Here is a 12,359-nt window from a genome sequence, read left to right as displayed (position 1 = left end):
CCGCCCCTGTCCTCGCGCAGCTGTGTGGTCTCAGCCCCCCCTGCGCTGTGGGGCAGGGGCTCAGCCTGTCCCTCCCGCCAATCCACAGTGTCACCCTTTCGGGAGGGGCACCCTCAGCCGCCCCGGTGTCCCCTGCCGCCCCCCCCACGCTGCGTGCCCTGCGGGGAGCGATGTCCCCGTCCTCGCAGCCGAGGGGACGCGGGGCGCCGGGACAGGGAGCCGAGGGGCAGGGAAGGCCACCGGACAATGTCCCCAAGGGCTGGAAATGCCCCCCCTAGCTCTGAGCCCCCAGACTCACCCCCGGACCCCGGCCACGCCAGCCGCCCCACGGCCTGGGTGCTCAGCCCCGTCCCGACCCCGAGGTCAGGGGGGCCGTGTCCCTCCATGTCCCCACTGCTGTGGGTGGGGGGACACAACTGGGGCTCCCCCTCTCATGGGGGCTCTCGGGCCACCCCTCTGCGCCCCGTCCCGCATCCCGAGGCTCGGGCAGACCAAAAGGACACGGAGCCGGGGACGGCCCGTGCGGGGGGACAGCGGCCTCGCCGCCACCCGGACCCCCTGTCCCACAGCTCTGCCATCCACCTGGGGGTCCGCAAAGCCGGCGGTGCCCCCGGACCCGGGTGGGGGGCCAGGGGAGGCCCCGGGACGGGGAGGTGGTGTGCGGGCTGGCGGCTTGGCCGCGGTGTCGGTGCCACCACCGGCCACGGCACCGGTTCCAGGCCGGCGGGACCCCCGGGGACAAACACGGCCCCAGCCCAGCGGGGGCCTGAGGTCGCTCGGGGCGTTTCCCCACCTTTTTGGGGGAAAACCCAGCGATGCTGGGTCTGATAGGAAACGTCGGGGTTCAGGGGAAGGCATTCCCGTTTGCACCCCCAAAAACCGGGAATAAAGGGGTTCTGGGCTCCTAAAGGCACTTTTGGGGGTGGGTGTGCGGGAGACCCCGGGGGGGCAGCACCGAGAGCGGCCCCGCGGGCACGGGAGGGTCCGTGGAGGCCGCGCGTGAGTCACGCGTGGGCAGGCGGCCCCGGGGCGGCTCTTACTCACCTTCCGCGGGGCGCGGGGGGAGCGGGACACCGGCCCCGGGCGGGGGGTGGCGGGCTGGAGGGGTGGGGGGTGCGGCATCCCGCCGGCAGCACCGGCTGCGGGAGGCGGTGGGACCCCGGGGGCCGGTGCCTTTCTGCCCCCCGGGGGCGGGCCCGGGCCGGGCGGGGCGGGGCCAGGGCGGCATTTAGGGCTTTGGTAACGGGGTGGGGGGGGGGGGATGGGTGTGGGGTTTTTTTTTTTGGGTGGTTTTTTTTTTTTTTTTTTTTTTGCTCAGACTTGCTCGGGACTTCCCCGGACGTGCCGGTGCGCTCCGCCGCCCCCGGGGCACCGACGGGGACCGAGCCGGCCATGCCGCCCTTCCCGGTGCTGCCGTCCCTGCTCCTGCTCTGCCTGCGCCTCCTCCGCGCCGAGCCGCTCGCCTGTGAGTACCGGCGGCGCCGGGGATACCGGGGGCACCGGGGGCAGCGGGCGGGTCCCGCAAGGTGGGCGCGGGGCGCGAGGCCGGGGGGTCCCGTCAGGGCGGGGGCTGCGCGGTGTCCCCCGGTCGCTGCGGGGCCGGTCCCGTGGCCCCTCGTCGTCCCCCCCCATCCCGGGGGCATCGCCGGGCGCACCTCGGGGCTGCGGCTCGCGGGGGAGCGGGGACCCCTCCACCCCCCTGCCAAGGGCAGCCGAGACCCCCCCCATCGCCCCCCGGCGGGCAGCCGGGACCCCCCCCTCCCCTCCCGACCCCGCAGCCCAGCCGGGACCCCCCCTCCCCGCAGAGAACAATAGCGGAGCCTTTTTGTGCGCCCCCCGAGCGCCCCCAGGCAGGAGAGGAGCCCCCACCTCCCCGGGAGGGTCGGTCCCCCCTTGTTCCCCCCCTCGCTGTGCAGACCCCCCCCATCCCGGAGAACAATGCGGCTCCATTCCCCACCCAGGACAATGGAACCCCCCCCTCCTCCATCCGGAGAACAATAGCGACCCCCTTCCCCCCCCGGCCCCCTCCCACTCACGGGAGCGATGACTCCCCCTTCCCCCCTCGAGCCTCTGAGACCCCCCCTCCCCCTGCTGAGACCAGCAGGGACCCCCCTTCCCCCCACAGAGCCCCCCCCGTCCCAGAGAACAATGAATCCCCCTTTTCCCCACCCAGAACAATAGGGAGCTGCCTCCCCCACGGGAAACAATGAATCCCCCCCCCCAAAAAAATCCCCCTGTGGGGCTCTGCAGTTGCCCATTTGGGGGGGGTCCCACCTTGCGGTGGCAGATCCGAGAGGTGCCACCTGTGAGCTGAGCTGTGGGCGGCCTCAGCCCTGCGGGAACCGGGGTCCCCCCTTCTCCGTGGAGCGCGGGGGACCGGGGGGGGGGCACACGGGAGAGCTCCCCCCTCCCCGCAGAGCCCTAAAACCCGAACTGCCCTCCGTCCCCACCGCTGCTTCCCCTCCGGCCCGCGCGCGGGCGAGGGTCCCGCTCCCCGCGGAGGAAGCTCGGCTTCCTCCCGCCGACGGGAATTTCGCGAGGCGATGGATGTTCGCTCCCCGGCGCGGACGGGTCCCGCCACGAGAAGCCACCGCTCCCGCGTCCCCCGACACGCGCGACGCCGCGGGGTCCCGGCCACCCGGGCTTCGGACCCCGGCCCGGCCGCGCCGGTTGCGGGAGAGCCTGGGAGAGCGGGAACTGGGGCAGGAACGGCAGAGGGGGAAGGAAAGCCGCTCCCCAAATCCCTTGGGGAGCAGTTAACGAGGGGCTCCCCCCGGGACCCCCACGCGGGGGGCCGGCGCGGCCGAGCGGGGCCAGCTCTCGCCCCGCGGCCCCTCGACGTGCGGCGCCGGGACGGGGCGCAGCCAAATCTCCCTTCGGAGCCAGCGCGGCCCCGGGCCCGGCCCGGCCGCTCGCGAACCCCCCCTCGGGCCGAGCCGCGGGCACCGGCGGGAGCGGGAGCGGGAGCGGGACGGCGGGTTTGGTGCCGCGTCTGCCCGCACCGAGCCCTGCAAGAGCTCTACCTACTCATTTTCTAGATATTTATTTCCTAAAATGTATTTTTCTCGCAGAATTCAGGGCTGCCCAAATTTCCTTTTGTTCCTCGGGGCAATTATTTCCATTGTTTTTCCTTAACCCCCCTGCACATCCTAATAAATCTTTCTTAGCTGCGCGATCTCCGACACTTCGCGGAGGGGTTTTGCTTTTCTTTCCCAACCCCTTAAACGCCGATGTAAAAATAAAATGAAACCCGGCCCTTCGGAAGAGGAGCATAAACGTTCCCGACACCTTGGAAATGTGGTTTTACTTTATAGCATTACTTAGCACCTGATCTGCTTTTTTTTTTTTTTTTTTTTTTTAATAGGAAAGCCATAAAAACCCCCGAGCAGGTATTTTCCTTGCGACTCGCACATTCCACAGGCTGCCCGCGTCTCCCCGGCCCTTTCCTCTCCGATCTGAAAACTTCACACTTTTCCCTTTTAAAACACATGTTCGGCGCTGTGGCTGCGCGGTGAGGGGGGGGAAAAAAAAACATAAGGAAAATTGGTCCCTTCGGAGACTTCTGCTTGCAGGAGAGAAAAAAAAAATGCGGGAAAAATACATGCATATATGTAAAAAAAAAATCTATATACGCAGAAAAGTGGCCCCTCCAGAGGGTCCTGCTCGGAGGACGGGAAGCGTGGCCGTTTTACGGCGCTGGTGTGCGTTTCGGTGCTGTTTAGATGACGATTTAGGAGAACGAGGGCCCGGGGCACCGGCTCGTTCTCGGCAGCGCTGGAGCAGCCGCGGCTGGGTGCTGGGTGGGCGCTGGCCGGGCTCGGCGGCGGGGCTGGCGACGCGTTTTTTTCGGAGGGCGAGTCGGGGGCTGAACCCCACTCGGGGAAGGGTTCGCTGTGGGGATGCGTGGTCACCCGTGGACGCTCGTGGTCCCCCAGGCACCGAGGGGACCCGGGCGCCTCCGCAGCCGCCCCGCCAGCGTCCCCTGAGCGATGGCGGGAGCCCCTCCTTGGGGAACCTCCGGGGTCACCGGGATTTCGGAGCATTAATTGCGGCGAGGCAGGAGCCGGCGCGGGCGGCGGGTGTGGAAAGGCGATAGGGGCTGCGGAGGTCGGAGGGGAGCGGAGGTCGCGGCGCTTTCCGGGAGGTAATTTGGGATATTAGCCTGGCGCGTGCAGATGGAGCCGATACGGCTGAGGGACGTGGAAAATCGCGGAGCGGGGCCGGGGGAGCCTTTCCTCGGGAGCCTCGTGGCAGAGCGCTCTCGAAGTCAAGCGGGGCGGGGGGCTTTCCCATGGCGGCGGGGCGTCACGGCGCGGGGAGCATGCGGTGCGAGCGATGGGCTCCGCCGGAGCGCGGCGGGATGGGGTGAGGGTCAGCGCCGGCCTCGGCGTCGCCAAGAGCCCCTGGCCTCGCGCCGTAGGGCTGGCGGCACTTCCTGGCCGGACCCCTGCCCGCGGCGAGGAGCCCCCCGAGCTCGGGGAGCACGGCCGAGCCCGGCGTCTCCGGAGCTCCTGCCTCCGCTTCCCGGGAGGGCGAGCGCGGCTGTGAGAAATACATCCACACAAATATGCCTGAGTGTATATCAAACAGATAGAAAATATATTTAAATGTGTAAAAACAGATAGAAAATAGGTGTAGACTATATTAAATACACAAAAATAGATAGAAAATCGACGTAGAATATATTAAGTATATAAAAATAGCTGTAAAGTTGATGTAGAATATATTAAATCTATAAAAATAGCTGGAAAATAGGCACAAAACACACGTAAATCTGTAAAACTGGAGATATATATTCAATGACATATAATTTCCCCCTGTGCTGTCCCTCCGGCTGCAGACCCGGCGGTGATTTCCCCCCAGGACCCCACGCTGCTGATCGGCTCCTCGCTGGTGGCCACGTGCACGGTCAGCCCGGAGTCGCGGCTGCGGGCCGAGGACCTGTACTGGACGCTGAACGGCCGCCGCCTGCCCGCCGCCTCCTACGCCGCCCTGGGCCCCGCGACGCTCAGCGTGGCCCTCGCCCGCCTCAACGGCTCCAAGCAGCAGTCGGGGGACAACCTGGTGTGTCACAGCAGAGACGGCGGCATCTTGGCCGGCTCCTGCCTTTACGTTGGACGTACGTCGGCGGCGCGGTCGCGCGCGCTCGCGCCGGGTTCGGCCCGGCCCCAGCGCTGCTCGGCCGTTTTGGGGCGGGAGAGCGGCGGCTGGCGGCGAAGGCGCGGGAGCGACCGGGGGTCCCCCGCGGGGATCGACACCCCCCCCGTCCTTGCCAAACCGCGCCGTGGGCTCGCAGCGGTCGCGCGCAGCTGCTCGTTTTTCACTGCCGTCCGCGCCCCAGCTCGCAGCCTCTGCCTCGGAGCAGCGCGCGGCGGAGAGGCCGTTTTGGCAAAGCCTGGGTAAAATTACACTTGTCCGAACCAATAACCGTAAGATTTCTATCTCGGGCTATTTTAAGGACGATGCTGCGTCCCTAGGCTGGACTGGGAACGCAGCTTGGGGTTTGTTTTTTCGAGTTGCTCTTGCTGAAGGAAAACAGCCCCGGGCCGAGCGCGGGCGGGAGCCTAAACCCCTCCAGCAAACGCGTTTGCGGTGGTGTCGCTCGCCGCGTTTCACCACTGTGCCGATTCATGCCCCTCTGCCTCTTTTTTTTTTTTTTTTTAATTTTTTTTTTTCTTTCTCTCCCAGTACCCCCAGAAAAACCAGTCAACATCACCTGCTGGTCCAAAAACATGAAGGACCTGACCTGCAAATGGGCGCCGGGGACGGAGGGGGAGACCTTCCTGCACACCAACTACACCCTCAAGTACAAGCTCAGGTGGGGCCGTCCCCCAAAATTCCCATTTTTCTTGAAAAAAAAAAAAAAACCGCCAGTGTGGGATTGAAAGGGGAACGGGGAGCCGGGTGCCTCCCGGGGACACGATGAGCTTCCTCGGGTCTCAGCCGTGGCGAGCGCTGGCGGGCGTAGGCGCTGGGGAGGAGGAGGAGGGCGAGGAGAAGCCGCACAGCCCTGGTTGAGCTGGGAGCCGCCAGACGAGCCGCGAGCGGCCGCCGCGGGGCCGGTAACCCAACGCCTCGGCAGCTCGATGCTGGCGGTGGTGAGCGGCCGATAAACGAGCCGCGGTCCTGGCCGGAGTGGCCGCTTCCTCCGGGGATGGGCGAGCGTCCTGGGCCGGACCGCGGCTCCCTGGGCTGGACCGCGGCTCCCGGCACCGGCACTCAGCGCCCGCCCGCAGGTGGTACGGCCGGGACAACACGTGCCAGGAGTACCACACGGCTGGGCCCTACTCCTGCCACATCCCCAAGGACCTGGCGCTCTTCACGCCCTACGAGATCTGGGTGGAGGCCTCCAACCGGCTGGGGGTGGCCGTCTCCGACGTCGTCATGCTGGACATCCTCGACGTGGGTGAGCGACGCAGTGCGACGTCACTGTTGCGCGGTGACCTCATACGGGGGAGCGGGTTCACGCGGTGGGGTGTGGCGGGGGGGCGGCAGGAAACGGGCGATACGTGAGCGGAATTGCTCCTAACCGAGTTAGGCTGTTTTCTCCGAGGTCGGGTTTTGGTTGTTTTTTTTTTTGTTTTGGCATCTGCGGCTCCTTAACCCCCGCGGTGCCGCCTGCGCCCCCGCAGTCACCACCGACCCGCCGTTGGACGTGCACGTCAGCCGGGTGGGCGACCTGGAGGACCAGCTGAGCGTGCGCTGGAGCTCCCCGCCCGCGCTCAAGGATTTCCTCTTCCAAGCCAAGTACCAGATCCAGTACCGCGTGGAGGACAGCTCGGAGTGGAAGGTGGGTGGGCACCACCCACCGGCGGCGGCGCGGGACGCCCAGGCAGGACGGCGCGGGGACGCCCGACCGCGCCGGCGCTGCCATCTCCCCCCCTCCCCAGGTAGTGGATGACGTGGGCAACCAGACGTCCTGCCGCCTGGCCGGCCTCCGCCCCGGCACCGTCTACTTCGTCCAGGTGCGCTGCAATCCCTTCGGCATCTACGGCTCCAAAAAAGCCGGCATCTGGAGCGACTGGAGCAACCCCACTGCCGCCTCCACCCCGCGCAGCGGTGAGCGACGCCGGGGTCCGTCCGGCATCACGGGGCGGGCGGGGGGTGGGGGGGCTGCCGGCCTCCCCCGCCTCTGCGCCCACGGGACGCTGCTGGGGGGCCCTTCCCCGCCCCGTGCCCGGCACCTGGATTTCTTGCAAAGGAGCCAACGTGGAGCTCGGCTTTCCCAGCAGGAAGCCAAAAAAAAGCCGCTCGCTTTCCCCTCGCCCGCCGTTATTTACGGCGTGGTGGCGATGGGTGGGTTGAGCCGCGCCCCCCCCCCCCTTGTCCCCACAGAGCGAGCGGCGGGGGGCTGCGACCCCAAAGGAGGGGAGCAAAACACGACGCTGCGGCGGGAGCTGAAGCAGTTTTTCGGGTGGGTGAAGAAGCACGCCTACGGCTGCTCCAACCTCGGCATCAAGCTCTACGACCAGTGGCGCGTGTGGCTGCAGAAATCGCACAAAACACGCAACCAGGTAGGTAAGGAGCCTTTCGCACTTCTTTTCGGGTGGGGACGGAGGGGGACGCGAGGTGACCCCCCACCCCACCCCATCCCTGGGATGCCGGGGCGGGGCCGGGGCGTCGGGGCGACGGCGATGCCGGGGCGCGCGGCCGGCGGCGACGCGGGGCTCTGCTCCTCTCCGCAGGTTCTTCCCGGCGATAAGTTGTAGCCCCCGGGGGACCGAGCGCCGGCAGGATGGTACGGGGCGCCCGGCGCCCACCCGGGACCACCCACGCCCACCCCGGCCCCGCCGGGGGGGAGCAGGAAGGCGGCGGGGGCGAAGCGTGGCCCCGCAGCCCCGAGGGATGGGATGGGGCGAGGCGGGGGGGGCAGGCTGGGCCAGCCCCGGGAGCCCCTCGGGGGCCGCCGGCCCTGCGGGACCGCGGCCCCCCGCCGCGCCGCTCACGCCCCACGGCAGCGAGGGGACCCCCCAGCCTCGCCCGGCCGGGGGGGATGCGGAGGCTTCGCTCCTTAACCCCCACCCGCAGCAGCCTCTGGGATGAAAGGGGCGGCGGGGGCCTCCCGGGCGCACCCCCCCCCCATCACGCAGCACTTTGGGCTGTTTTTTCCCCGGGGAGCCACGCGCGAGCACGGGGGGGGGGTCCGTCCGCGGGGAAGCACGCGGGCTGGGCCGGGGTTGCTCGGGGCCTGCTCCGGTTCTGATTCAAACCAGCCTTGTTTTGGTTCCATCCCCCCTCAATTAGGAACAGATTTAAGCTTAACGCCAATAAACCTCTGAAACCCACCCCGGGCTCTGCGTCAGCCGAGCGGCCGCAGCGCGCGGGGACGGGGACGCGGCGGGCAGCCAAACGGGACCCCTGGCGCTCGTCACCCCGTCCCCGGGGAGGGGGTGGTACCGGACAGGGGGGGACCAGCCCGTCAGACCACGCGACTCAGGCCGGCTCCGCGGGGACGGGTTTATTTGGGGCACTTGTGGGGCTGGGGGCACAGCCCATCTCCGAGAGGTGGGTTTGGGGGGCTGCTGCCCCCGGTGAAGGCAGCACCCATCCCGCCGGGGGTCAAAGCCCCCTCGCCGCCGCGGGTGGTGGCTTCCCTCGGGAAAAGCCGCAGCGTGGCCGGTGGAGCCGGGGCGGGGAACGGGCCCCGTGCCAGACCCCCTCCACCGAGGGGTGCTCAGGATTTGGGGGGACCCCGCTGTTCCCGGGGGGGGTGGCGGTCTCCACCCCTTGCAGCCGCGGGGGAAGGCGCCCACCTTGCCGAGGTGGCGCGGTGGGGGCGGGGGGGCGAGCGGGGCCCCCGTTCCACCGGCCGGCCCCTCCAGCCGTTCCCACGGGGACACCCATCACTCAACTTCTTCCGAATCGTACTTGAGGTCCTGGAGAATTTCGCTGATTGCCTCAATGGTTTTAATTAGCCTAGGAGAGCGGATGGAAACTATAAATAAAGCCCATATGGAGCGTATTACCCGGGCCGCCGTGCCTTCCCCGCGCTGTTTATGAAACACTCGGCCCGGGGAGGCCGAGGGGACCGCGGCGCGCGGCACCGCCGCCGTCGCCAAGAGAGCGCTTTTGAAGGCACCATCTGGGCCCCCCTGGGCCGCAGGGAGGGGAAGCGCGGGGAAGGGGCTCCCAGCCCGGGGCTTGGGGGCGGGGGGGGGGGATGCCGCCATCCCAAAACGGGGGGAAGGCGGCAGCGGGGCCGCCACCTACTTGTGCTTCAGCTCCCGCACCTCCTGCTGATGGGCGTCCACCTCGGGCTGGTCCTGCGCCCGCTGCCGAGCCAGCTGGAGCTGCGCCGTCTGCGGCGGGGACACGGCGGGAGCTGGGACTCCCCCCAAAAAAGCAGCCCTGCCCCGGGTAGCGGCGGGACCCCCGCCTCTCTCCAAGCCTGGCACTCACCAGCTGCAGCTTCTCCTGCTCGCGCTCCTGCAGCCGGGCGAGGTGCTGGGCCAGGTCGGGGCGGGCGAGCTCGTCGCGCAGGCGCCCGGCGACGCGCAGCACCTCCCGGGAGATGCCGCTGAAGGCCAGCGTGATTTCGTGCACCAGCTGCCGGTAACGCGGGAAGTCGTAGTGGGGCGCGCTGCTCAGGTAGGCCCGGTGGCCCCTGGGGACGGGGTTGGGGGGAAGAAGCCATCGGCACCGCGCTCAGAGAGCGCGGGACGGGGATGCCCTGCCACAGGGGACGGGGATGCCCTGCCGCACGGGACGGGGACACCCTGCCGCACGGGATGGGGACGCCCTGCCACCCTGAGCCCCCTTCGCCACCCTGCCGCAGGCTGCACTGGGAGGGTTCTCCTGCCCCGATTTGGCAGCGCTCGGGCCCCGGGGCCAGGCAGCTTCGCACGGGACAAGCTTGGCAGCTGCCGTTTTTGGGGAGAAGGGTTGTTTTCTTTTTATCCCTTTCCCTCGCGAGCCTGCACCCCGGAAAGCCCTTCATCTCCTGTCGGACGCCAAATTAGGATAGAGGTGTCCGGCGCGGCCGTGCCCCTGCCAGCTGGAGCTCATCCGCCGCCCCACAGCCGCTGCTCGGCCCCGGCAGCCTCTTCCCACCGGGACGCAAAGAAAACCCAACAAACCGCGCCGGGGGGTTGGGTTCCTTGCTGGGGACCCCCCGCCCTGCCCCGGCGCGCCCCGTCCCAGCGGGTGCCGTACTCACTCCTCCAAAAGCCGGTAGGCCTCGGCCCGCTCGCCCTGCAGCGCCCGCAGCCGCCGCAGCTGCGCCTTCACGGCCTCGCCCGTCTGCCGGGAGAAGGGGGCACGGCGGCGGGATGAGGGTGGGATGGTGGTGGGACGGTGGCGGGACGAGGGTGGGACGGCAGTGGAACGAGGGTGGGATGGCGGTGGGACGGTGGCGGGGCGAGGGTGGGACGGTGGCGGGGCGAGGGTGGGATGGCGGTGGGACGGTGGCAGGACGAGGGTGGGACGGTGGCGGGGCGAGGGTGGGATGGCGGTGGGATGGTGGCGGGGCGAGGGTGGGACGGTGGCGGGGCGAGGGTGGGACGGTGGCGGGGCGAGGGTGCCACCGCCGCGGTGCCCTGCGCAGGGCGGCCCTGCTCCCGTTACCGGGGGTCTCACCCCGCTGCCCGCGCTGGGAGGGGGGCCCAGGCCGAGCCCGGCACCGGGACCCCCCCCCCCCCGCCACACGTGCACGGCTCGGTACGGGACCCCCCGGGCCACGTGCACACAGACGGGCACCGGGACCCCCGCCCCGCGCTGCGCGTGCGCGAACCGGACCGGTACCGCCCGGCCCGCAACGCCCCGCCCACGCGCACACAAAACAGGGCGGGCGTGCGCTCCCCCTCCCCACGGCGCGCGCGCACACGAACCGGACCGGGACCACCCCCCACCGCGCACCAGGATCCGCCTCGGCCACGCGTGTACGAACCGGACCGGTACCGGAACCCCCTCCAACCCCCCCCCCGCCCACGCACCGGGAACCTGCTCGTTCCGCCCCCCGCCCACGCACCGGGACCCGCGCGCGTGGGGGGGGGAACTGCACCGGCTGCGAGCCCCCTCCCCAGCCCGGCCCGGCCCCGCTCACCATGGCCCGGTGCCGGTCCCGGTCCCGCTCGGAGGGCGCAGGCCCGGCGGGGCGCGGGGGCGGAGCGCGCCGGCGGGAGCGCGGTTCCGCCGCCACCTGCAGGCACCGACCGGTATCGCTGCCCCCCCCCCCAACCCGTCCCCCCCCCCCTCGCTGCTCCAGCCCCCCCCCCCCCCCCGTACTTTTATTGAAAACCACGCCAGTTCGGGCAAAAACGAAAAAAAAAAACCCCAAGCGGCATGAGCGCTGCGATGCTTTATTTTGGGGGGGGCGCAGGCAGAGCCCCCTCTACTTGACCTTCTTCTTGGGGCGCAGGTTGTTGGTGTGGCCGCACTTCTTCTTGCGGCAGTTGACGGCGCGGGGGTGCAGGCGGGCGTAGCACCTGGGGAAGGGGGAGGAAAACCCAAAACGCGTCAGAGCGAGGCCCCCCTTCTTCCCGGGGGGCGGGGGGCGCGCGGGGCCGTACTTGCGGCAGATCATTTTGTCGCAGTTGTACTTCTGGGCCAGCTGGCGCAGGGAGGGCTCGATGATCCCCCCTCGCAGGCGCAGCACCAGGTGCAGGGTGGACTCTGCAACGAGGGCGGGGGGGGAAGCGTCACGGCGGGGCCAGGTACCGGTACCCCCCCTCCAAACCCCCCCCCCGCCCCCCCCAAATCCCGGGCGCGGCGGTACCTTTCTGGATGTTGTAGTCTGCCAGGGTGCGGCCATCTTCCAGCTGCTTCCCCGCGAAAATCAGCCGCTGCTGGTCCGGGGGGATCCCTGCGAGAGGGGGACAAAGGGAAAAGGTGGGGGGCGGTGGGGGGGGGGGGGCGCGGCGGGGACCCCCGCGGGCCGCCCCACGCGGCCCCGCCCGGCGCCACCGGTACCTTCCTTGTCCTGGATCTTGGCCTTGACGTTCTCGATGGTGTCGTTGGGCTCCACCTCCAAGGTGATGGTTTTGCCCGTCAGCGTCTTCACGAAGATCTGCATCTCGGCACCGCACCGCACCGCGCGCGGCTGCGGGGACAGCGGCGGCCGCGTCACCTCCCGGGCCGGGCCCCGGTGCCCCCGCCGCCCCCCACACCCCGCCCCGGGATCCCGATCCCGATCCCCATTCCCATCCCCATCCCCGATCCCGGCCGCGATCCCGATCCCACGCCCCGGGAGCCGCCCCACGCGCGCGCACCCGCCGCCTCGCTGCTGAGAAAAAGGAGCAACCGGAACCGGAATCCGCCCGCCGCTGCGTCACCACCGGAGCTCGTCGCCCCGCCCCTTCCGCGGCATCCCCCCCCCCCCCCAAATCACGGAACCGCAGTGCGCATGCGCTAGCGGCTACCGG

At 69.5% G+C, this 12,359-nt stretch overlaps 3 protein-coding genes across 8 annotated transcripts; 1 reads left to right on the top strand and 2 right to left on the bottom strand.

The window, feature by feature from the left end:
* Positions 1–1,315: 1,315 nt before the first annotated feature.
* On the top strand, positions 1,316–8,284 carry CRLF1 (cytokine receptor like factor 1). Of its 6 annotated transcripts, XM_086767515.1 has the most exons (8): positions 1,316–1,465; positions 4,841–5,119; positions 5,689–5,818; positions 6,237–6,406; positions 6,633–6,790; positions 6,891–7,059; positions 7,336–7,514; positions 7,686–8,284. In XM_086767515.1, exons 1-8 carry the CDS (start codon positions 1,393–1,395, stop codon positions 7,707–7,709), a joined length of 1,182 nt encoding a protein of 393 aa, XP_086623641.1. In that variant the 5' UTR covers positions 1,316–1,392; the 3' UTR covers positions 7,710–8,284. The 6 variants fall into 6 exon arrangements, with proteins under 6 accessions (XP_086623641.1, XP_086623639.1, XP_086623637.1 ...); XM_086767513.1 differs by having other exon boundaries at positions 7,336–8,284; XM_086767511.1 differs by having other exon boundaries at positions 6,891–7,514.
* Positions 8,285–8,443: 159 nt separating this feature from the next.
* Positions 8,444–11,114, bottom strand: REX1BD (required for excision 1-B domain containing). The gene is made up of 5 exons (XM_086767517.1): positions 11,042–11,114; positions 10,157–10,239; positions 9,400–9,604; positions 9,211–9,299; positions 8,444–8,916 (listed from the first exon to the last, which is right to left on the bottom strand). The coding sequence occupies exons 1-5, from the start codon at positions 11,042–11,044 to the stop codon at positions 8,844–8,846; spliced, it is 453 nt and encodes a 150-aa protein (XP_086623643.1). The 5' UTR covers positions 11,045–11,114; the 3' UTR covers positions 8,444–8,843.
* Positions 11,115–11,281: 167 nt separating this feature from the next.
* On the bottom strand, positions 11,282–12,284 carry UBA52 (ubiquitin A-52 residue ribosomal protein fusion product 1). Its single transcript, XM_086767279.1, has 5 exons — positions 12,207–12,284; positions 11,908–12,037; positions 11,714–11,800; positions 11,508–11,610; positions 11,282–11,423 (listed from the first exon to the last, which is right to left on the bottom strand). The coding sequence occupies exons 2-5, from the start codon at positions 12,008–12,010 to the stop codon at positions 11,330–11,332; spliced, it is 387 nt and encodes a 128-aa protein (XP_086623405.1). The 5' UTR covers positions 12,011–12,037; positions 12,207–12,284; the 3' UTR covers positions 11,282–11,329.
* Between the last annotated feature and the right edge of the window lie 75 nt (positions 12,285–12,359).

The sequence above is a fragment of the Chlamydotis macqueenii genome, chromosome 26 (genome assembly GCF_036417535.1).
Source record: "Chlamydotis macqueenii isolate bChlMac1 chromosome 26, bChlMac1.mat, whole genome shotgun sequence".
Taxonomy (NCBI): domain Eukaryota; kingdom Metazoa; phylum Chordata; class Aves; order Otidiformes; family Otididae; genus Chlamydotis; species Chlamydotis macqueenii.
The sequence above is the reverse complement of the archived record's forward strand: the minus strand, read 5'-3'. Positions and strand labels throughout refer to the sequence as shown.